The sequence below is a fragment of the Biomphalaria glabrata genome, chromosome 18 (genome assembly GCF_947242115.1).
Source record: "Biomphalaria glabrata chromosome 18, xgBioGlab47.1, whole genome shotgun sequence".
NCBI lineage: Eukaryota > Metazoa > Mollusca > Gastropoda > Planorbidae > Biomphalaria > Biomphalaria glabrata.
In genome coordinates this window covers 23,985,844-24,012,507 of record NC_074728.1, presented here as the reverse complement: position 1 = coordinate 24,012,507, position 26,664 = coordinate 23,985,844, and the positions used below count along the sequence as shown (strand labels likewise).

At 37.8% G+C, this 26,664-nt stretch overlaps 1 protein-coding gene across 2 annotated transcripts in view; it reads left to right on the top strand.

Moving 5' to 3' along the window:
- Positions 1–26,664, top strand: part of LOC106053312 (collagen alpha-5(VI) chain-like) — a 64,501-nt gene that overhangs the window by 18,998 nt on the left and 18,839 nt on the right. For both annotated transcript variants that reach the window (XM_056016945.1, XM_056016944.1), the window contains exons 11-13: positions 756–873; positions 2,620–2,689; positions 24,974–25,147. In XM_056016945.1, the coding sequence (XP_055872920.1) occupies positions 756–873; positions 2,620–2,689; positions 24,974–25,147 (362 nt within the window). The remainder of the gene's footprint in view (positions 1–755; positions 874–2,619; positions 2,690–24,973; positions 25,148–26,664) is intronic.

The following is a 26,664-nucleotide window of genomic DNA, read 5'->3' as shown; positions in this document are numbered from 1 at the left end:
TAGCAAAACATGAATCGATAATAAAATTAACCAATACGTTTATTGAATAATGGTAATAAATAATTTTGTTGAATACCGAAAATGCTGATTGGCTGTAAATGTGTAGTCCTTTCCCTAAGGTAAGCTTCCTTAATTTTCTTTTTGCTTGTTTAGATATTACAAATTCTTTTGGTTAATAACTCAAAATATATTTATGTTACACATAGTTCTTTTAGTAAGGGACATATATAGTAAAGTCTTTAGTATTAAATAAAATTTGCCTGTAAATCAAAGAAAACTACGTAGAATTAAAGATATATTTAAAAAAAAGGTTAATAAATGCTTAGCATTAATTGAATAAAAGTAGGTAAATAAAGTTCCCCCTTTCAGACCTTGCGATTGATGATGTGACGGCTATCTGTTTCTGTTGCCCACTGTTAACGAGGGTGCCATGTGGCCAGCACAACGACCAACCATCCCCCCCCCCCCCCAACATGCTGTCAGGTACCTCTAAAGCTGTGTAGACTCAGAGGCACACTAAACGTCCCAATATTAAAAATCCCAGTCTTCGCCAGGATTTGAACCATGGATCCCACGGTTCAAATGCCAAGCGCTTTACCACTCGACCACCGCGCCTCCTTTACTTGAAAAGCAAAACAAAAATTTTTGAACCTTTCACAAAAACAACATTTTAACATCTATTTTATTTTAAACCTATTTTTTTAAGATTACTGATTGTGTTTTTAAAAAGCATATGTAATTGAATGTTTTTAAAGGTACAGAAATGAAACGCACGATGAAGCTATAAGAGCGAAAAACAATAACATCACCCTGTGGGGAGTTGGCATTGATTGCACCTTTCCTCTCACCGAGGACTTGTGTCGTATCTCTGAGGTAAGCCTAATGCCAAAAGTAATCTGGTAGCATATAAGCACGTGAGTAGGGCATCACGGGGGATGGGAGGAACAAGAGTTCACAGACCTAGACAAAAAGAAAATCAAAATGTATTGGTCTTCTAGCCGTCTAATCCAACCTTAGTTTTGGCCACCTGATTACGCTTAAACACACTGCTACTTAATAAAATCTAAACTTATTTTTACCGATTGACCAGAACCTATTTCTACCCCAGCACACCTTTACAAATTGCTTCCTGTTGGCACTTAAAGTAAGCTATTTAAACAGGGCTTAAATTTTCCTGTTGATTGCAACCTAATGCTACCTGATCACGCCTGAACCTAAATCTACCTGATCACGCCTGAACCTAAATCTACCTGATCACGCCTGAGCCAAAATCTACCTGATCACGCCTGAACCTAAATCTACCTGATCATGTCTAAGCCTAAATCTACCTGATCACGCCTGAGCCTAAATCTACCTGATCACGCCTGAATCTAAATCTACCTAATCACGCCTGAGCCTAAATCTACCTGATCACGCCTGAGCCTAAATCTACCTGATCACGCCTGAACCTTAATCTACCTGATCACGTCTGAACCTAAATCTACCTGATCAAAGCTGAACCTAAATCTACCTGATCACGTCTGAACCTAAATCTACCTGATAAAAGCTGATCCTAAATCTACCCGATCACGCCTGAACCTAAATCTACATGATCACGCCTGAACCTAAATCTACTCGATCACGCCTGAACCTAAAACTACCTGATCACGCCTGAACCTAAAACTACATGATCACGACTGAACCTAAATCTACCTCATCACGCCTGAACCTAAATCTATCTGATCATGCCTGAACCTAAATTTACCTGTTCATGCCTGGACCTAAATCTACCTGATCACGCCGGAACATTTTACTACTTGTTTACACTTACCTTATACTCTTTGATCAAACCAGAACTTTTCTATTGATTAGAGATGAACCTACCGCTACATGAAAACACCTGAGCCTATTGCTACCTGATCACACCTGAACCTATTGCTACCTGATCACACCTGAATCTATTGTTATCTGATCACACCTGAACCTATTGCTACCTGATCACACCTAAACCTATTGCTATCTGATCACACCAGAACCTATTGATACCTGATCACACTTGAACCTATTGCTACCTGATCACACCTGAACCTATTGCTACCTGATCACACCTAAACCTATTGCTACCTGATCACACCTGAACCTATTGTTATCTGATCACACCTGAACCTATTGCTATCTGATCACACCTGAACCTATTGCTATCTGATCACACCTGAACCTATTGCTACCTGATCACACCTGAATCCATTGCTACCTGATCACACCTGAACCCATTGCTACCTGATCATACATTAGCCTAATTTTACCTTATGAGACCTTATCCAATTGAAATCACAGGGCCTACCTTGAATAATTTAAGGCACTAGGCAAAGTGAATTTGGTGGCCCAAAATACAACATCAACAGCGAAAAAACTAAAATGACGCAATTTATCAAAACCCTAGTGCACTCCAACATTAGCATGGAGAATCAGTTTCTCTGTTTATTTTCTAAAGTAATTGTCACGAGTCCAGTGTGAGGCCCCCCCCCCCCCACACACACGAAACGGAGGCCCTGGACGGCTGCCTACTTTGCATACGTCTATATATATATACAATACTAACTTTGTTTAAATTGACTATAAATTTTCCTCTCATTGCAGGCGTTCTACCTGAAAGATTTGTTGACAAACATACAGACTCTGGAGTACAGCGACACAGTGACACCAAATGGTATAAACCCAGTTTGTGTTTGGGGGGGAAGGACCGAGGATAGACTAATACGACTAATAACCAAATACACTTTGTCTGATTGAGTTTTTTTTCTTTTTTTTATGTAAGTTTAATTCGACCAGGTTGTTTGCATAGAAAACCGGAACATATTTATTCCCCCACAAAACACAAATCCCTGGATGGTCGACTGGTTGTGCGGTATGCGCGTTGGACTGTCGATCGGTTGTCTTAATGGTCCAGGGTTCACACCCTGCCCGCTGCCATTTCCCGTCGTCCTGAGGGAGGTTTGGGCCAGGATGAAGATTATTTTCAGCTGTGAAGGGACATCCGAAACATGCAAAACATTTGACAAACAAACATTTGACAAACAAACATTTGACTAACAAACATTTTGCAAACAAACTTTTGACAAACAAAGAAGAAGTACATATTTAAACCTTCCGTTCTTTCGGTATCATGTTTTATTCATCAAAATATAATATAACAAAACAGTCACTTCAAGGATAAATGATTTTGTTCAATATAGATATATAAGACCTATTTATTTCCTGTCCAGTATGACCTATTTATTTACTATTTTTTCCCTCTGAAGAGGCATCGAAAGAAAAAGCTCAATTTGATAAATGTATTTGGAGATTCCGTTTCATCTTAAAGAAATTATGAAAATTAAGCGAACCGTTTAAAAAACAAAATAATACGTTCTTTTTTAAACATTATTTCTGCCGCAAGTCAGATCCAGAATAAATACAAATTGATAAAATTCATGAATGGAATTATTTTCAAACACTGGTTCATATCATAAAGGTGAGTTTATTTCTGACATATTTTATCGTAATTTATTAGTTTTATGGAAATGTTTGTAAAAAAAGTTATAATTCTTAACTTTCTACACTTAACAAATAAAGTTGTTATCATTATATGTTCATAATTACTTAATATGTATGTTATATGAACAACGCAAACTAAAAATCTATGGCCATATTAAAAAATCTTCGGGGCTCGCAAATACCTTCTTTTTCTTGTTAAGGTCAGAGTACATAAGAATAAGAATTAGTATATCCATCATTAAGACTAAGACTGCTTTATTGATACTTATTGAACTTTGTTTTGATTACAAGGGCTCTTTTCTCATATAAGAAAACACAACAGAAACATTCACATAAATAGAACAAACACAACATAAAGAGTTCATTGAGCGAACACCACTTTTCATAATCACATTTCTATAATTCTAACATTATTTACATGCCATCCTTTTGTTTCCCTCCCTTGCAGTGATCTCCCATTGTGATCCCACTACAATATTGTCTATCTGTACTGTTTTCTAGCCTGCGGAGGACTTTGTGATATGGCCATCGACAGGTCATCGTGGGGTCCGATAATTCTGTTTCTGAGCTGTTCGTTTGTGATTCGGCCTTTGTATGTGACACCTACGATCTTTCAGTTCAAGTGATGTTTCTCTCCAGTTCTGCAGTCAGCGTCCTTAGATCCACCAAGCATATAAAAAAATTTAAACATAACCAGGTAGCGAATCAGTCTGAATTTAGAGTCGAGGGATCAGTCTTTGTCTGCCCATATTGTATTGTATTGATACTATGAACTAATACCTTAACAATACATTTATTGACCTATTTCATTTATATTACTAAGAATAATGGTTTTCTCTACCATTCACATTTGATATACATCTTAAAATAACATCGATATATATATATATTGTTGTTTATACATGCTTGTGCTTTAAGATATTTGTATTTTGTAAATGACCCTGACTGAAATAAGTAATGATTACATGGTAATGAGTTATATATGAATTAAATATTTCCAAATGATAACGCAAGAGTTATATATGTTTGTTCAATAAAATCACTATGTGTGTAGTATATTGAGATATTGACTTGCTTAATTCAATTATATGCACAAAATTTAACCGATTTGTTATACATATAAATTATCTGAAGATCTAAGTTCAAATTTCGCCATATAGATATGAATGATCATAAATAGATAGATAGATAAACAGATAGATAGATAGATAAACAGACAGATAGATAGATTGATTGATTGATTGATACATAAATCAGGGAGCTCTCCATATAGTTTTCTTTCTATTGGGATGTTTTGGGGCCAGTGTCTTGTACAGGCCTCATGGTTAAGAGAACAGTTTTGAAAGACATGGTCAGCCTTCTCTGGTGACACTCCACATGGGGAGATTTCACTGGCTCCAATGTTAAGCTTTCGGTACATATGTTGTCGCATTCTGTTGTGTCCGGTCCTGAGTCGAAAGATTAGACGTCCATTTCTCATTTATTTTAATTACTATTAGTTTCTTAATTTATAACGGATAGAGTGCAATGTTTAATTGTGAGTTTGTTCTACTAAATAAAATACCAGTACGACTTTTCAAGTTTGACACTTCAAACATGATGAGTTTTAGCTTAAATAAAATAGTTCTCCTTTAATGTCAATATATGCAGAGAGTCCAACACCATACAAGCATAGCATGTCAAATTACATATAGCTTTTTAAACTATATTAACGAAAACGGAGGATTCAGGCGTGCACAATAAAGTATTACTAGCTTTGTAGCATTTTATTTATTAAAAATATCTTGTACGTATGTAGGAACAATTGTGGATATACAACATTCTTGTTGATTGGGTGGTCGCCCCTGCCGTTTTCTTTGCCACCTTACTTTAAGATATCATTTTTTTTTCTTTTTCAAATATATAAAATATTAAAAATCATTACAACGAATTCTCCAAAGCCAGATGTCTCATGTTATTCTTGACAAATAACTAAAAAAAAGAACATAGTGTATGAGAATATAAATACAAAATTGAAGATATAAACCAAATATTCTTATTACATCGGATGACACACTATATTAAAATTTTTAGAAGCAAAGTGTAATAAAGCATTATGAATTTAGCGACATAATATATTTCTTCATGTGTTGAACCTATTCATTATTCGCTAAACTATTCAGTAACATGATCGACTAAGAAAGATTTCGCTAAATAAAACTGGCCATTACTTGGGAATGACAGGGCGGGAAAAAGGAAACAGTATTAATCCTTGCATTAACAGCTGCTTACGCAGAATCCTTCACCATCTGCAACAGAGAATCAAACACAACTTATGCAGAAGAAGAAAGAGAGGACGGGGTTGGATTGGGCAGACTTTGCACAAACTACCAGCTAGCATCACAAGGCAGGCATAGAAGTGGAATCCACAAGGCAGGAGATAGATAGGGCGTTCTAGTAGCACCCGGTGACGCGAATTAGAAGCAGACACTTTAATACTGTCATTTTTTTGTTTGTTTAGAAACGCTGTCAGTGTCAGAGACGCGATCATGGTCAGTAACAATGTCATGGCCAGTAGCACTGACCATAATCGTTAACACTCTCATAGTTAATTGCACTATCATGGTCAGTAGCACTGTCAATGTCAGTGACACTGTTCAGTTCAGAAACACTGTTGTTGTCGGTAACACCCTCATGGTTAGTGACGATGTCATGATTAGAAACACGATCTTAGTCAGTGTCACTTTTATGGTCACTATAACTAGCACCTCCAGTACCTACTTAAAAAGAAGAAATCATTAACTGAAACGTAATCTTTCCATCTGTACCGTATATACACAGAAAACGCTTTAGCCACACCCTCATAGCGTCTCTGAAAGGATTCAGCCTTGACCCTGCCGGAAGCACATGATAGAGCATCATGGCGTCGCACATATTGCAGACGACAAGAGAACAGCGCTGTGAAGAAATGCGCCAGAGAAAAACAACAACAAGGCCAATGACACTAGCTCCAGCTGGAATAACCTGCCCAGAGTGCAGTCAAACATTTCGGGCTCATATAGGTCTCAACAGTCACATTTAGAAGGCTCAAAACCCCAATAATAAGCCCCCAGCTCCCTGGGTTAAAAAATGGTCACTATCAAATCACGATAAACGAGCTATATAAGTAGGCCTACCTTATATATCTTGTGAGGCAAACGTCCCTGTGTTATTAATACTTTTTACGGAAATGTATCATATAAAAAGTCCAGTCCAACATTTGTTTAATAAACTCACACACTGTCAGCATAGGCGTGGTCTTATCAAGTAGACACATGCACACACTATTTCTTCCAAAGCTTAAACATGAATCAGGTGCTGATGACGTCATATAGTTTACATGACGTGCAAACACAATTGAGTCTAATTTCCTTACATGACCTAAAGGTAGTCATACCGTCTCATACAGGATACAAGATCTGAATGACGAGCGATTCGAGTCATTGAAATAGTCTGTTAAAATGACAATGTATGCAGAAAATAGAATACAAATCAATTATTGCTTATCAAGTTTTATATAAACTTTCAAAATTTCATACAAATTTAGTATATGGAGAAGTATAAAGAAGTTCGTCACTTGATGAACCTTATAAATTAATTCCTCTGTCTTGTGTGAAGTCTTTTGATATAAATTTCTCAACGAACAAATATAATTACCTATTATAGGATGCCGTATTTTTTCGGAATAAAAACACATTTTTCCTGCTGTTGTAATACTTTTTAAAGGTCAACTCAACTCACTCTTGTAAAAAATTTCGAGCACGTTATTTCTACCACTTCCTATTCTCGGACAAAGTTGAAACTTTGCACAATCATTATTGTTCCTAACTAAACATGAATCAATAAAAATATCGGTCTTCACCGGGATTCGAACCCGAGACAACCGGTTCGGACGCCAAACGCTTTACCACTCAGCCGCCGAGCCTCGAGAGGATAGGGGCTCGCTTCTTAAAACCTTGGGGTACGGTTAAGTAAAGTTCCTCTTTCCGACCTTGTGATCTGTTGGGCTATTTAAGGTCTTCTGTTTCTTTGGCCAACTTATCGATCATGATGTCATATGGACAGTACATCGACTAATCGCCTTTAATTTCCCCATCTTAAGTCAGACATCCATTATAGTTGGCTGGACTCCGGGACACACTAAATCTTGAAATTCATATCCTTAGTCTTCACCAAGATTCGAACTCAGGACCCCAGCTTCCGAAACCAAGCGCTTAAACCCTTGACCACCTCGCCCATGAGGTAAGGTAATTATTAATTAATTAATTAGTAATTAAATAAATATTTATTTTGATCTGGAGTGCTGAAAATCATCTCATCTCATCTCTGCCTGTGGTCCCTTCTGGGGCATAGGCCACCAACCAGCTTCCTCCAGGCATTTCGGTTCTGAGGGTTCCAGGTTAAAATCCAGGTATTCATCAATACTTGCCTGAGGAGGACACTTATGATCCGCTGGCCAGACAAAATCTCGAATGAGAAACTGTGGCAAAGAACAAAGCAGCAGCCCATTGAAGTAGTTATTCTTCAGAGTCGCTGGAGATGGATAGATCACACCCTTCGCAAGCCTGCATCCAACATAACAAGGCAAGCCTTTGTTGAAAATACCATTTTATATTATTACCTAGGTCTGCTACATTTATTTTCGTTCATCTCATGTTGATCTGTCTAGATCAGTTTTTCTCAAACTGTTTTGTGTGCCGCCACAGTAAAATACTAAAAACAAATTCGCGGCACACCAGTAAAAACAACAGCTGTTTTATAATAAAATGAAAAATTACACTCAACGTCAAGGATGTGCCTGTTTTTTAGAGCAAATGCCATCTAATCGAGGCTCCAAAATCGACAAACAAACTCGCATTTCATCGTCTATTGTAAGAAGACACTCTCTTTTCTTAGACTTGATTTAAGTCATTACTGAAAATCCAAACTCACATCTACAATCTATATCTAAATCAACCAATAAGTTTAATTCATCTAGCGCCGATAGCACCAATGTGCTTCATGGACGACTGATGATCACTTGACTAGAAATAACTTTTCGACGTTTCACCAAAAGATAGAAACAATGGTCTTATAACATGTGTAGTCTAAAAAGTAGGTCTAAACATTCGTCAATAAGCTTTGCATCATAGTCCAGAGCTGAAACTAGGTTAGTAGACATAGAGACACAGAATTCTGCTATATCTGAGATTGGATTCAAGTGTCGCAATTTTGTGAGTCCTGTGCGAGGCCCCCACCAATCGGAGGCCTTAGGCGGCTGCCTAATTCGCATATGCATAAGGCCGGTCCTGTTGTAAATAAAGCTTAACTCATAATGTTTATTTTTTTTTTTTTCAAAGAAAATGTATTTTTAATATAGAGGCCTTATGACTAGCTTCACAAATCAAACAAAGTAAAAAAGAAACAGTATAATGATAATTAAGATAAGAAAAGTATAACAATTGAATACATACATCATACATTTTCACCTACAGTGATAAGAAATAGATTGTTAGGCCTAAAATATATTCATTGGGAACAAGAACTCAGATACGTCATTGTAAAACTTTCGTGACCGCGATTGACATTATTATTATTATTATAGCTTTTATATAGCGCTACTTTCATGCTTATAGCATGCTCAGAGCGCTTTGATCCAATCTCATTTGTGGACCGTTGGGGGGGGGGGGGGGAGGGGGTATCTAGGAGTTGGTTTTCCATGCTGCCTTTAGGCGCTCAGGAAACACAACTATGCCAAGCCCGAGTCGGGTGTCGAACCTCGAGCCCCATTCTAGGTAGCCAAGCCAAGTTCAAGCGCACTTCGCCTCTCCTCTACCACGCTTCCCATGCAGACGTCTGATCACCTGAAATACGACCGTATGCGAATCTTGGGAGGCGGGAGGCGTCAGGAGGTAAGAGGAAGGGAGACCGGGCGTTTTATCGGGATCAATCGCTTTAGTAGGCCTAGGGCAGAACTCAAAGGAGGACAGGTGGGTCTACAGCCCAGTAGCATCCAAAAGAAAATGGGCCTTCACAAAAGAAATAAAAATATTTATAAATTTCGACCTGTCAGGAACTTTAAAATTTTTTGTTTGTTTCTAACGTTGGGGGGGGGGGGGGGGGAGGCATATTTAAAGCTAGCAAAAAATGTCGTGATTAAAGAAGTGTACGCTTGTAGCATGCTTGGAATAAGTCAATACATCTTCGGAATTGCGACAGTGCGTCTAAAAAAAAAATAAATTAAGAACCTTTTTTAAACCTTTATTGATTCTAAGCATGACGCTATGCTAAAATGTACCAAAGATTTCTATATTTAGTTACATGCTGGTAGACGCAGTTTGTGGAGATTTATGGATAGACTGAATGAACTGGGAAACGTGTTCGAGTAGTCTTTTATTAGTGGAGATAAAAATGAAGAATGTATTACAAGATGTGAAAAGATACGAGAAACTGATAAACTCAGAGTGCACAAAAAAGCTGATGTCCGGGTCTGTGACAAAGTGAACCGCTACGTAGGACAAGATATACTGTAAAACATCCGATATACTGAACAGCAAACAGGTGGCCAGCAGAACTTTGGTCGTTTGCATTGACCAACTCAGCTTGTGGGGTAAGCTTGTCAACTTGGAGCGTTTGTTTAACGTTATTTTAATTCTGATTGCAATCACCAGACTTCCAAGTAATACCAACACGAGAGGAATACATTTACCTAGCACAAGAATCGTGATGGCAATATTGGTGGCAAGGTAGTGGCAATCTGCTAACCAAGACAGGTCCACTTTATAAGATTCTTTTATAGGGTACGTTAGCAAGATCTCAAAACCGTAAAGACAAATGATCTTAAACATAACAAAAGGCAGCCAAATGAGAAATATTGTGAACAAACCAGCGACCATATATTTTTTTTTGACATAATCTTTGAAGGTGAACGGCAGAAAGACAACCAGGACTCTTTCGATGGTGAACGGCAGAAAGACAACCAGGACTCTTTCGATGGTGAACGGCAGAAAGACAACCAGGACTCTTTCGATGGTGAACGGCAGAAAGACAACCAGGACTCTTTCGATGGTGAACGGCAGAAAGACAACCAGGACTCTTTCGATGGTGAACGGCAGAAAGACAACCAGGACTCTTTCGATGGTGAACGGCAGAAAGACAACCAGGACTCTTTCGATGGTGAACGGCAGAAAGACAACCAGGACTCTTTCGATGGTGAACGGCAGAAAGACAACCAGGACTCTTTCGATGGTGAACGGCAGAAAGACAACCAGGACTCTTTCGATGGTGAACGGCAGAAAGACAACCAGAACTCTTTCGATGGTGAACGGCAGAAAGACAACCAGGACTCTTTCGATGGTGAACGGCAGAAAGACAACCAGAACTCTTTCGATGGTGAACGGCAGAAAGACAACCAGGACTCTTTCGATGGTGAACGGCAGAAAGACAACCAGAACTCTTTCGATGGTGAACGGCAGAAAGACAACCAGGACTCTTTCGATGGTGAACGGCAGAAAGACAACCAGGACTCTTTCGATGGTGAACGGCAGAAAGACAACCAGAACTCTTTCGATGGTGAACGGCAGAAAGACAACCAGGACTCTTTCGATGGTGAACGGCAGAAAGACAACCAGAACTCTTTCGATGGTGAACGGCAGAAAGACAACCAGGACTCTTTCGATGGTGAACGGCAGAAAGACAACCAGAACTCTTTCGATGGTGAACGGCAGAAAGACAACCAGGACTCTTTCGATGGTGAACGGCAGAAAGACAACCAGAACTCTTTCGATGGTGAACGGCAGAAAGACAACCAGGACTCTTTCGATGGTGAACGGCAGAAAGACAACCAGGACTCTTTCGATGGTGAACGGCAGAAAGACAACCAGGACTCTTTCGATGGTGAACGGCAGAAAGACAACCAGGACTCTTTCGATGGTGAACGGCAGAAAGACAACCAGGACTCTTTCGATGGTGAACGGCAGAAAGACAACCAGGACTCTTTCGATGGTGAACGGCAGAAAGACAACCAGGACTCTTTCGATGGTGAACGGCAGAAAGACAACCAGGACTCTTTCGATGGTGAACGGCAGAAAGACAACCAGGACTCTTTCGATGGTGAACGGCAGAAAGACAACCAGGACTCTTTCGATGGTGAACGGCAGAAAGACAACCAGGACTCTTTCGATGGTGATCAACATGAATGTCGAGGAGAAGACGTACTGACCCCAGGTGCCCAAAAACAGAAAGATGTGTTTAAAAGTTTGCAGGACGTAGTCCTTCTTTTTGACGCACGTGAATTCCTCGACTTCTTCGTACATGTCCAGTCCGGACTCGAACTCCAAGACCTCGGCAACGTTGACGGAGAGCATCTGTTGAAAACTCCCGGCCACTATAACAGACAACAAATTTATGTTGGACGTCTTGGAGAAGCCGTCTTTTCTCAGCACCAGAACGCAAAGAATGTTCTGACAGAGACCGAGCAAGGCCAGCGTTGGGTTCACAAAATATTTTAAATTCTGAAGAAGCCCGGATGAAGAAGAAAAAATAAACGAGATGTATCTGTAACAAGGGCTTGAATAGTTCTGCGTTTTATTGATAGATGGCATTTTTAAGGACGACTTGCTTATAAAACGGATATTATATTCAGTGCCTATATCTATTTTCTCAATTAAGTGGTCCAAGTAGAAGACAGAGAATGTATTCCTCATTATTAGCTGCGTAGATCTAGCCATGATAAAATGAGCGAATTTAAAAGTAACCTCAAGTTCTGAAAAACTCTCTTTCATTCTGCGTAAAATTTCTCGCCCTTGCAAGCCATTGTCTGATAAAGTGACATTCATATTTTGAGGATTTTTAGTTTTATTATATCCTAATATAGTGGCTATGAATCGATTCTGTCTGTTTAATATTAAACGGATTTGTTCCGAATCTTCTTGAGATAACGGCGTAAGAAGAGTGAAATTCTTAGGTTTCGATAGGGTTACATTAGTGATTCGTTTTGTTTTACCTACATTGAATGTATTGTTATTACGAGAAGTTTCTAAACAACACTTCCTGTGAAAGGTCGCGTGACTAGAAATGTTATTGTTCTGCTTAGTCTTATCGAGCCAAGGTTTAAGACTTTGTTTAATATTGACATAGTTCGGACTTAAATGTAACTTTTTGGGGACGATCTGTGATTTATTTCGAACGGTTGTCTCATTAATCATAGAAATGTTAAACAAAGTCATGTTGACCAGAATTAAATCAAAGAAATTCATTTCAAACTTTAATCAAAGTTAAGAAAGAGCTATAGTGCACATGTTTCATCCAGTAATAAAAAAAATATTGTCTCCTAAGGACAGGATGTAGACTCGATAAGGCCCTAAACTATTTGACATATGGGCACCTTATAACAATAATCTTTATTGTCCGTAAGGCAATTTGTCTTACAATTTGTGCATTACACCAAACAAAACATTATAACCATTAAAAATGGCTGCTTGGTCGTGCTTAATGCGCACTGGACAATCGCTCGATGGCCCAGGGTTCGCACCCTCCCCGCTGTCATCTCCCGTCGTGCTACTCAAGGTTTGAACTAGGAAGTAGATTATCTTCAGCTCTGAAGATCCGAACGTTTAAAACAGTTTGCAAACAAACCCTCCAACTAGGTACGCATATGTCATCAGACTATTTTTTCTTTGATCTTCCTTTGAAGTGATTGAAAAGTATCTATATAACCTTCTGGGTGGAATCAATAAAGAAAATTGGAAGCCGAAGTTAAAGAATATAATATATTGCCTAGAGATACATCCAGCACTGTATCTCCTTTAGTCGTCCAGAATTCTTGAGGTTTCATTCAAATAAATTCTATTTGGTTCATGGAAACAGCGATTCATTTGCAGAAATCTGGAGAAAATAAATGTCAGAATAATATTAATTAATAGAGCTAGAAACTTATAAATAGTATCTTCTTATCTTATAAAATACAGACGATAATTTAAAAAAAAGATAATTACGTTTAACACGTCATGCATCTAGTCATGCATGTTAACCAATGACTTAAATTCTGCCAAGTCATTAGTCTTTTAGGCTGGCTCAGGCAACCCATTCCATGCTCTAATAGCACTGGGGAAGAAGGAGCATTTGTACAAATTGGTCATAGGATATGGAACGAGGGATGTGCCTTTAATGTTGTGTCTTTCATTCAAATAAATTCTATTTGGTTCATGGAAACAGCGATTCATCTGCAGAAATCTGGAGAGAAAAAATGTCAGAATAGACAAATATATTAATTAATAGAGCTAGAAACTTATAAATAAAGTGTACTGCTACATTAACTCCAACTGCTACAGTAAATATAATTGGCTACAGGCAATGTCACTTTGAAATAAAGTGTACTGCTACATTAAGTCCAACTGCTACAGTAAATATAATTTGCTACAGGAAATGTCACTTTGAAATAAAGTGTACTGCTACATTAACTCCAACTGCTACATAAATATAATTGGCTACAGGCAATGTCACTTTGAAATAAAGAGTACTGCTACATTAATTCCAACTGCTACAGCTAATGTCACTGCTACAATAAGTGTCACATTTAAAGTAAGTGTCACTGCTACAATAAGTGTCGCCTTTAAAGTAAGTGTCACTGCTACAAGAAGTGTCGCTTTTAAAGTAAGTGTACTACTTTAGTTCCAACTCCTACACCAACTTAAAATGATACATTAAGTATTACTGCTACAGTAACAGTCACTTTTAAAGTAAGAGTCACTGCTACAGTATGTGTCACTGGCGTGGCGTCACTCTTCCAGTGTCAATTTACCAGCTAGTGTTATCAAATAAGTCAGCGTCAATTTCTTCTATAAAACAAATGTCCTTTTTTTTTACATGTAAAATGTTGTTGGCAAATTGCATTGAATCGCGGTGGCTGAGCGGTAAAGCGCTTGAATTCCGAACTTAGCTCCCGATTTCGAATCCTGGTGAAGACTGGGATTTTTAATTTCGGGATCTTTGGGCACCACTTAGTCCATCCAGGTCTAATGGGTACCTGACATCGGCGAACAGTAAATGTGGTTGGTCGTTGTGCTGGCCACATGACACCTTCGTTAACCGTGGGCCACATAAACAAATGATTTTTACATCATCTGCCCTATAGATCGCAAGTTTTGAAAGGGGAACTAACCTAAAAAAACTAAACACTTTCTTGTGAGTAATGTTGTTTTCAGAAATATTACTTACTAAATACAGTTTTATTTTGTAATAATACAAACAAATGTTCCAAACAAACTCGCGATACAAACAAGCCAACAAGGGAACGGTTCCCTGAACAATAACATGTGCAGTTACAATTCAGACATGATATAGTCTAGGTGTCGTGTCGAAAAGCTTACTCCCCCTTCTCTTAATAGCTTACTAGTAGTTATGCGCTATAACCTGATACCTGAAATGAACTCCGAGGATAAACGTCAACGAATAGTTTTGCTTCAAATGCCAGCAGATGCAGAGTTCAATACCGAGCGATTAAAGCGATTCAAGTTTTATATAACCTTTTAATATCTTGAGTAGGTGTATGATCAAATTTTAACAGACCGAAAGCTACAAAACTTAAATAGGCCAACTTTGTCTGGTAGAAATTTTGAATACTCAAATTCTCCCAGTTCCCACCGTCAGATCAAGTTGAAAATAGTTTTATATAAGGTAACAGATCATTGAAAAAAAATCTTTTTCTTAATTCGCAACCTTCAATGAAGTCCAGTAGGGCGTCGGCGCCGAAGGCACCATTATCCCGTTGATGGTTAGAAAGGCTTTTATCCAACCACCAGGCCTGGACATGGGGCTCTTCACCCCTGTCCTGTCTGAGGGCACCCAACGGTAAACGGCCATATTGGTTGACTGACTGGTAAAACCGGGCCGTGCCGTGTACACAGCGCGCCGTCCCCGGTCCTGGCCCACTCGCTATAAGTGGCCGAGAACAGCGCTAACTGCGGGGAGCTTGTCTCATATTCCTATACTGTAACCGCCACTGTTCCGTGCAGGGATCGCCACTCCAGCCACGGGTTCACTGTTGACGGCCCCCTTGTGGAACGGAGTGGCGGACTTTTTGGACTGGGTTCCGGGCGTTCTTTCCATCCCAACCTCGAGTGAGAGAAAAAAAAATAAAAGCTCACCCAAGGAAGCCCGGCCGGGCCTGGTTTGCTACTCGTACTTAGCCTATCTAGTATCCACCCACTAGACGTTTCCACCGGAGGGCCACGCTGAGGCGACGGGTAGCGAATTCCTCCGGTAATTCGCAACCAGACCGGCCCATTCGCCCTGATTGCCCAAATAGCCTGTCCACGCCTGAATATGCCATTACATTACTAATGTAGCAATGAATATTTTACATTTTGAATAAGAGAAAATAAGGTCACTCCTGAATATGCATACATTTTTATAAAAGTTTCAAATAATTTGTTAATTTCATGAAACTACCAAAAGTTTGTTGCCCTTTATAGACAGACTGAAAAATAAGTTAATAATAATAATGCAACATATAAAGCGCTGTTAACAAACAAAATGTAGGCTCAAGGCGCTGTGATTTTATTTTGAACATAAACATGAGAGCTAAATTGACAAACTAATCTAAAAATTTTTTTAATCAGATAGGTCTTAATGATCTTGAATATAGTGTAGCAAGTTGTCTAAGATAAATGGAGAGTGAGTTCCAAACCTTTGGTCCGTGCACTGAAAAAGCCCGCAGACCGTAGCTTTTAAGGGAGAAACGTGGCACCACTAAAAGCGTTGAGTCCATTGAGCGCAGGGCTCTCTGGGGGACATATGGAGTCATCAGTTTGCTAAGGTACACGGGCATTTCTTTGTTATATATACACTGATGACAAAGTGTCGCGACCTTGAAATCGATTCACGTTTTCACATGAAGTCAATGGAGCATGCCCAATAGAGTAGAAGCAGAACCTTTACTTACGTTTTCTAATAATTAAGTAGGTCAGTTTTGTAGGTCTTTTCATACAAATGTGTTCTCTGAGACCTATACAGCTTTAAATGGGATTTAAATTTGTTTGTGTTACATTACATTGACATTTTTAAGCAATGAAATTAAATATCGTGTTGTAAAGTTTGGATTCACTTTAAGGTATTAATGAAACCCAATTCTGTTCGCAATTTTAGTATCAAATTATTCATTGCGACACGCAGACATCCATTGATACTTTCAATGCCGGTGTGATAAAGATATTTTACATGACGGCAATTCTTTTATGACGGGGGTCGAATAACTTTGATTATAAAATAAAAAATTATCTCATCTCTCACCTGTCCCTTGACTTTCGTCGTATGTGTGCTGTGGACAGTTCGCTTAAAGGCCTAAACTTGTTTCCTCTATTCTTGCCGGCCATCAACTGTTATTAGCAGGATATCAAGAGAGAGAGGTTGGTCGATTCTTTGACTTTGTCCAGCCAGCGTTTTTTTAGACGACGGTTTCTTCGTAATTAAATTTATAATAGATCTTGACCAACCATAAGAAATCATTGGGATTAGAAATATTTCTACCAATTTTGTTTTAGCGCAATTAAATGCGTTTAGCTTTCTCCATTAAGCCTATCACTTGCTGGACTAAAAAAGTAATGTTCCCCTTTCAGACCTTGCGGTCTATAGGGCAGATGGTGTAAAGGTCATCTGATTCTGTGGCCTATGGTTAACGAGGGTGTCATTTGGCCTGCACAACGACCTACCGCCTTTACTTTTCCCCAACAGCTGAGTGGACTCAGAGGCGCGTAAAGGTCCCGAAATTAAAAATCCCTGACTTCACCAGGATTCGAACCCGGGGCCCCCGGTTCAGAAGCCAAGCGCTTTACCGCTCAGCCATCGCGCCTCCTACTTGCTGGTAGTTGGGAAAACGGGGTGGGGAGGAGTAGGTAGCATCTGGCTGTATGTTACAGTGATCGGTTTTAAAATGCATTAAAAAAAGGTTGTACAGCCTGAATTCGAACTTAAGGCTCAAGCCTCCTCAAGGGGATTAATTCAACATATACCACCACATCTGTCAAGGACATTTTTTCCCCCTTTTTTGAGATACCAAAAACAAAAATAATTAAACACTTTTTTTTTCTTCCTTTTTAAAAAACTTATATCAGCTCACTCTGTTTATTTTTCCAAACTGCAAGTCTATCTATCTATTCTCGGACCAGCAACACATAGATGGCTGCCTGGTCGTGCGGTTTGCGCGCTGGACTGTCGTTCAGATTTATCGATGGTCCCGGGTTCAAACCCTGCCCGCTCCCATCCCCCGTCGTCCTGCGGGAGGTTTGGACTAGGAAGTAATTATCTTCAACTCTGAAGGAACATCCGAAACATGTAAAACATTTTACAAAACAAACATGCATCAATTAAAAAAAAAATTAACCAAGTATTCAATTAATTATTGGTAATTTTAGCTTGTTTTATGTGATATCGAATAAGGTTAATAACTTCTACATTATTGAGGGATATTTTTGTAAGGGTATCTTTTCCTTAGGTAAGCTCTGATTTAAAAAAATAAATATTTTGGATTGTTAGAGTTTGCAAAACAGCGAAACTCTTAGCTATATGAAAAACAGCAACTACACTTGTTTTAAGCGAATATTCCAAATGTTACACTGTAAAAAAAAAGAAGATGCCTTTAACATATTGGTTTTGTGTGACGTTTGCAACGAAATAAATAAAATTTTTATAATGCTGGTGTCAACTTTTATTGATGAAACCAAATATATTATAGTGTATTCAAATATTCTTGTTTCAAATACATCAATAAATGCCGCAATATAGATACAGGAGGAGATATGTTGGGAGGATATATAAGCGTACTTATGGCAGAATAGCAAATAAAGAAACTCTAATCATGGTATTATAGGCCATGCCCTTGTAGCTGTTGATGGGTGCCTGACTTCGACAGACTTGGAGATGTCTGGGTCTCTTGTGCGGGTGTACATTATGAGTGAATCTGGTGTGAATGTACACTTTAGTTTCTTATAGTTATAATGTTTTTTGTTTGGTGTAATGCACAAATTGTAAGACAAATTTCAGTAAAGACAATAAAGATTATTATTATGTTAGAAATGAACGAGTAGTCATTCTCTGGCGCTGCCAGGGTCGAGTTTCGCTAAAGAGAAACAAAATTCATCGTAGTCCCTTTAACAGTTTCCACTGAGGAATTTTCTGGTGATGTGGCAGGTCTGCAGCAGTACCGCCCTCTGACAGGCAACGAAGATGTTCCTAGGAATGTTAAGGGCCTTGAAGGTGTCTGTGAGGTCAGTTGTTATTATCCCCTCGGTTGATATAACAATGGGGTATATTGTTATTTTGGACAATTTCCATAGACGCTTAATCTCCAAGCCTAGGTTCCCATATTTTCTTTGTTTTTCTATCTCAGTTTTTCTTAAATTATGAGACAGTGGTACGGCGATATCGATAATGGTAGCGGTTTTTTCTTTTTTATCGATGAACAGCAGATCCGGACGATTGAAATCTACCGTTTTGTCGGTCAGAATAGGCCTATCCCAGTACAGCAGATGTTCAGTAGACTCGAGAACCTCTTGCGGAGAGTATTTATTAAAGATCTTCTGTCTACAACATTCTGCTATGTAAGGTTTAGATTATGGTATAATTTGTTGAATTCCAGGGAGAGTTTTTGCCTATAACCTGGGAGATTATTATTATTATTTTTTTTTTTTTTAATTATTATTATTAGATCCACTTAAACTAGAACAGAGCAGAGCCCACACCCGAGACAAGTAGAAAGAGAAAGTCCATTCCGTTCCATACTATGTGAAGTTTAATACTGAAAAGGTCACAGTCGAGTCTCTGACCCTACTACAAATTTCTCCCTTGAAGTCCTGACACCAACTGACTATATTGACATAAATAATAAATAGCCGTGACGTCAATGAATGTTGCGTTCAAAGTCCGTCAACTATGATGAGTCTCAATATCAACTAAATGTCTAACAATATTAACTAAATGTCTAACAATATCAACTAAATGTCTAACAATATCAACTAAATGTCTAACAATATCAACTAAATGTCTAACAATATTAACTAAATGTCTAACAATATTGACGAAATGTCTAACAATATTAACGAAATGTCTAACAATATCGACGAAATGTCTAACAATATCGACGAAATGTCTAACAATATTAACGAAATGTATAACAATATTGACGAAATGTCTAACAATATTGACGAAATGTCTAACAATATTGACGAAATGTCTAACAATATTAACGAAATGTCTAACAATATTGACGAAATGTCTAACAATATCAACGAAATGTCTAACAATATTGACGAAATGTCTAACAATATTAACGAAATGTCTAACAATATCAACGAAATGTCTAACAATAATAACGAAATGTCTAACAATATTGACGAAATGTCTAACAATATCGACGAAATGTCTAACAATATTGACGAAATGTCTAACAATATCAACGAAATGTCTTACAATATTGACGAAATGTCTAACAATATTAACGAAATGTCTAACAATATTAACGAAATGTCTAACAATATTAACGAAATGTCTAACAATATTAACTAAGACAGTATAGGACGGAGAGAGGTAGATGACGCTATTATTCCCCCTGTATCGACCAATCAGACCACGGGACATAGGGCGTAACATATGAACAAGAAGATGACAAGGAAAATGTTGAGTTATTTTTTGAAAGAAAAAGGGAAATTTAAAAAAGCGAATTTATAACTCTTTTCTTTTTGTTTTAAAGTAACGTCCGTATTATATAGGGCTAGTGGGCCTCTTATGTAGCATACGTCGCTATTTTGCAGGGCCGGCCTTAGGCCACTGCAACCTATGCGACCGCAGTGCGTCCCAACTCTTATAGGACCTGCATTTTCATAGGACCCGCTCTAATTCAAGGTGAATAAATTATTAAATTAAACCATTTTATAACTTAAAAAAGATTTTCTGCGCAATCCTGTCGATTTACCAGGAGCTTCTGGAAATTTCCCGAAATCGCAAAAATACGAAAAAGTCCTTAAAATATACGGAAATATATACACAAAAATTGTCATTTTGGGGTGTCATTCAATATGGAAAAAGCCAATCTTACGCGCGGCATTATGCATCAACCGTAATTGTGTAATCTGGTGAAAGAAGCTTCTCGCGCCCCAAACTAATGAAGAATTACTTGAGGTCAACATTTGGTAATTCTTGCTATTGAGCGTAATCTATGTAGGAAACAGAATTATTATGATAGACTGTATGACTTTACTACACGCAAGGCTCGGAAAGTAACTCTGTACGTAGTAAAGAATGAATAAAATGCATAGACGAATTTATTTTCTAATACTAACTCTTAAATTTCACTTATTATCCGCTTCCCTACCCAAACTTGGCCCCGCGAAATCCGTTTCGAATAGGGCCCCACAATGGTTAAGTCCGGCGCAGAAAAGACGAAAACATACATAGGCCCACATCGGACAACAACTTTGTCCATAGGAATTATGGCATAATATGTAGGTCAAATAAGGGTACGCGAAATATTGCAAATTTTCTTAATGTCAGGAGTCAATTAAAAAAATAATAATAATAATCCAACATATTTGTGTTGTAAAGAAAGTGTAGTTGTTTTTTTTTTTAAACAACATATAAACTGCATTATAAAACAAATTTGACACCGTTCTTGGTTTGAGCTGTGAATCATCATCCTCATCATCATCATCAAACTCCATTAGAGTGAGGGCTTGAGAGGCTCAAATCCTCTCTTGCAAAAGCCCTGGACAGAAACCCTGCTGTCTTGCGTAGCGCATAAATGTCGCCATACATGTCGAGAATTTTGGGTTTCCCAGACCTGTCGAGACGGAGATCAGCTGTGGATAAAGATGGTTAGACTACGCCTAGAGAATGGAGGATTGCTAGGAACAAATGAGACAAGAAAATGAGTCGCTGGTAAAGGTAGCTACAAAGATACTCATATTTTAAATAGAGAAATGAAGCCATTTCCCGACGCGTAAAAAAAGATAACTTTAAGATATCCCATTAATTAACCTTAGTACTAGATCCACAGGTTTCTAATAAAATTGTTTTAGGTCGATTTTATTTCGGCTTTGTACCTTGTCGGTCATGTGGCCCGCGACACCTGTGTCGGAAATTAAAATGGCCCGCAAGTCGAATTGAGATGGGCATCAGTGTTCTATTGCATTTCTTTGTACATTAGACCAGTTTTTCATAAACCGCATTCCGGGAGGCTTGAATAGGTGTGTCCCGAACTACTGGAAAAATTAAATAGTGGGCCGCCAAGTGAATTCATCTGTATTGATGTTTCACGAACTATTGGAATAATTAACTAGTAGCCCACCAGGTGAATTCATCTCCTCGGAAAATAGACAAAGTGTCCGCTAAATACTTAGAATGTGCACAATGTTCCGTTAAGGAAAAAAAGTTTGGGAAAAAACTGCATTCGACTCACATAACTGTATTGTGTTTGAAAAGGAATGCAATACTACTCTCTCTCTAATCGAAAATCTATTAATTATTTAATGTTTCAATTAATTAACCCCTTTAGTTGTGAGTCAATGTGCATTTCGTTTATATTTCTTCGTTGTTTAAAGAAAAAAAAGTAGAACAAAGTCAGGTAACTCTTTCAATGCCTGGGGTAATTTCGAGCATTAATGTTTGACACATTTAGTTCAGAGTTCTCTCGCTTTTATTAAAAGCAAAGAATAGAGACAGTATTACATTAGTTATTAGACGTTTCAAGAGGTTTGGAATGCCATTAATGAAAGAAAAGCAACACATTATGGTTAGAGTTTAGAGTACATATGGCTACACTAATACATCTCTAAGTTCATCTCAAAATGTTCCACTGGACAATAAACCACTTTCTCCTTGGGACTATTATCTATTTCGTTGTTGAAGGTAAATGTCCCTCACTTTCTCCTGATTAATTTAAATAGGAAAAAGAAAAAAAACAGAATTAAATAAGTCTCTAATAATAATAATAATAATAATAATCTTTATTACCCGTAAGGAAATTTGTCTTACAATTTGTGCATTACACCAAACAAAAAACATTATAACTATAAGAAACCAAAGTGTACATTCACCCCAGACTCACTCATAATTTACATGTGACAAAGTTTATACCAGATTGTTCTTATTTAATGATTTGATTGCCAGGGGAACAAAAGAGTGTTTGTGTCTGTTTGTCTTTGCTATCGGTGTCTTGTATCTCTTTTGTGATGGTAAAATCACAAAATCCTGACACAAAGAGTGATTCTTTATTTCGAGGATCTTGTTAGCTTTTTTATAGATGTTTGTCTCAAACAACTGCCCAAATGGGGTTTGTTTTTTGCCAATGATTTTGCCAGCAGCATTTAGGATTCTATGAAGTTTATTTTTATTTTTAATGCTCTCAGATAGCCATACCAGGCAGTGATATTGAAACTTAAAATATTGCAGATGTGAGCGTGATAATAAGAGCACCACACACTTTTTGAAAAAGTTTCTCTTGATATTGTGGGATGTAGTGTCAACTATAAGGCAGATTGTGCGGTCATGAAGAGCCCATGTTCGACTCATAGCTGTTATACTACAGGAAAAAACAATTAATTTCCCCTTTCAGACCTTGCTGTCTTTAGGACAGCTAATTTAAAGGTCATCTGTTTTTGTGGCCCACGGTTAACTAGGGTGTCATGTAGCCAGCATAACGACGAACCGCCTTAACTTTTCCCCTACTAATGTCATGGACCCCTTAGAACTGGATGGACTCAGAGGCGCCCAGTCTTTTATCAAGATTCGAACCCAGGAACCTAGGTTCGGTAGCCAAGCGCTTAAATAAGGTTCGGTGTTTATCTGGTACCCATTAGAATAGAACTGGTGGACTCAGAGGCACCTAAAGATACCAAAAAAAAAATGTTTAGTTTATATTGTTATAACACATACTGATAACTTTTATTTTACTTACTCTTAAATCTTGTACTCTTGTACTCTTAAATCATGTACTCTTTTATTCTTAAATCTTGTACTCTTTTAAATCTTGTACTCTTTAAAATCTTGTACTCTTTTAAATCTTGTACTCTTTTACTCATAAATCTTGTACTCTTTTAAATCTTGTACTCTTTTACTCATAAATCATGTACTCTTTTACTCTTAAATCTTGTACTCTTTTACTCTTAAATCTTGTACTCTTGTACTCTTAAATCTTGTACTCTTTTACTCTTAAATCTTGTACTCTTTTACTCATAAATCTTGTACTCTTTTAAATCTTGTACTCTTTTACTCATAAATCATGTACTCTTTTAAATCTTGTACTCTTTTACTCATAAATCATGTACTCTTGTACTCTTAAATCTTGTACTCTTGTACTCTTAAATCTTGTACTCTTTTACTCTTAAATCTTGTACTCTTGTACTCTTAAATCTTGTACTCTTTTACTCTTAACTCTTGTACTCTTTTACTCTTAAATCCGCGATAATAATATTTTTACAGCGACTTAACAAGGTATATTAGAATGTGTAACAGGGACTATGAAAAAACAATTCAAGAGGCAAAAGGTGATTAAAAAAAAAAAACAACGTTTCTGCCACTGCATCTAATACACTGGCGGATCCAGGGGGGGGCGGTAGGGGCGATCAATGGCACTAGGGAAGAAGGAGTACTTGTACGAATTTGTTCTAGCGTATGGTATATGAAATCTATCTTTATGTCTTTTTAAGTATTTGATAGGGTTTGTTTTTCTATTTGCAAGTTATTCATTGTTTTATGTATTATTGCTACTTGACTTTTTAGTCTTCTGGCCTGAAGTCTAAGGTTAGTGATTTTATTGATGGTGTTACACTAATTAAATGGGAAATCGGCGTTTGTTTTACTTTCTTTTTGTTTCTTATTGAGCATCTCCATTCTTCAATATATTCGAACATTTTAAATAAAGAACATGTACAACAATGGAATGAAACTGTTACGTAAAGGTCTGCATATTTGCTTACATCTATACTTTAGTATTTTGAATCGCTTCAGCAATACACATGATTTGTCGACCGTCTTTCTCCAATTCCCCCTACCTTAAGCCTTGAACATAATCTCTTTCTATCACAGGCCTATCCATTCTTGTATGTTGTCTTCCCATCGCTTCCTCTTTTTTTTCCCTGGTACTGTTCTTTGAAGGAAGGTCTTTTAAGAGTCCTGAGGATCTTGTGATAAGGCTGTAAATTTATTTTGATTTTTTTTTTTGGCATTGGGCAGGTCAGTAGGTCATACTGGGTCCTATATGACTTTACGATCCGGTTTTCTTTCCCCCCAATTTGTGATGCGGACTTTGTAGTGGATGCCTGGTATCCTGCTAAAGCTTCTCTATTTCATTGCTAGGATCCTCTTGTTTAGTTCTGCACTGAGCGTTCAAAATACACAAGCAAACGAGCTTCTCTTTTGAAATGTAAGAATGGACTCCATTTATTACTTAAATTATATTCTGTGTATTTAGTCTGTAGTGATGTCAAGTTCCGGGACTTTTTTAAAGTACAGACTACCCACAACGTAGATCTGGTTCCAAATACGAGTTTCATATCCAGGGGCCTCTTGGACTGCGCAAAGGGTTGCCTTTCCCTGGATTCGTCATGCTACTCATATAGTCAACGAGATCAATCCTGTGCAATAGGTAAGTGTCTTTATTAGAATAGCAGGGCAAATAATGTAAAAGTTGTCTTTTTCTTTAGTCAACGGTTAACGAGCAGGGTGTTATGTGGCCAGCACAACGACCAACCGCCTTTGTTTTTCCCAACTAAATTCGGGTACCCATTTGAGTTGGGTGGACTCAGGAGCGCCCTAAAAATCCCGAAATTCAAAATCCCAGTCTTCACCGGGGTGCGTTACCAGGATCACAGGTAAACCTGTAAAAGCTAAACTCAGCCGCCTAGCCCTTTTAATAGAATAACAACATTGGCATTATCTTTTGTCATCTTACCCTATCTATAACTCACTATAAATATAAAAAAGAAAAAAAAAGAAAAAGTTCCCCATTTCAGACCTTGTGGTCTATAGGGCAAATGATGTAAAGGTCATCTGTTTCTGTGGCCTACGGTTAAGGAGGGTATCATGAGGCCTGCACAACGACCAACCGCCTTTTTTCCGTTTTTTAGCGGCCACCGAAAAAGGAAAAGACGCTTTTAGTTTTGTGCTGTCTGTCTGTCCGTCCATTCGTCCAGTTTAGATCTAAGAAACTATAAGAGAAAATGAAAATCGGACAGCATGATATTTTAGATCATTCAAAGTTCTGACTCAACGGCTACTCTTTTTTTCCGGAAAGTGAACCATTTAAATTCTTAAATTATCTATGCAAGGAGATTTTTCAAAACGAAAAATTCACGTGGGGAGATACGTTTTCTAAAATTGTCACATATTCTTCATTAATAACTCTAGCTTCATTCATAGATATGCGCATTGATAAAAACAATTTGCATCTAAGGCCACAATGGTAAAGTGTCACTGGATCATTATAAAATATATTTTCCATTTATTAACCAACTCATGGAGAGGCGCTGTGGCTTCCAAACAGGGGGTCCCGGGTTCGAATCCTAGTGAAGACTGGGATTTTTTAATTTCGGGATCTTTGGGCGCCTCTGAGTCCACCCAGCTCTAATGGGTACCTGACATTATTTGGGGAAAAGTAAAGTTGGTCGTTGTGCTGGCCACGTGACACCCTCGTTAAATGTTAAGACCACAGAAACAGATGGCCTTTACATCATCTGTCCCATAGACCACAAGGTCTGAAAGGCTAAACTTAATACTTTTAACTAACTCATTAAATAGAATACTGATTGACATGTTGTTTTTTAAAAAAGAATTTTATCCGAACTTCACTTTAGTTATAAGTTACATAAAAAGGAACTACTTTTATAGCGCTCAGTTCTGAAATATCCTCATTATACTTCTTACAGTCTACATAAGACTAAATAGAGCCAAGATCCAAGATCTAGATATATTTATAATATTTATATTATTAATGTATTTATAATATAAAAAAAATTAAGGCAATAGCTTATCTTCTGACAACTTAAGGGTGCAGATTTATTTATTATGTAAACCGTATCACATTAAGAAGTGAATCGGATACGAACGGCGTAGTACACGATTGCCCTTAGGCAAAAGGCCTACTATTTCTGATCCTAACATTGG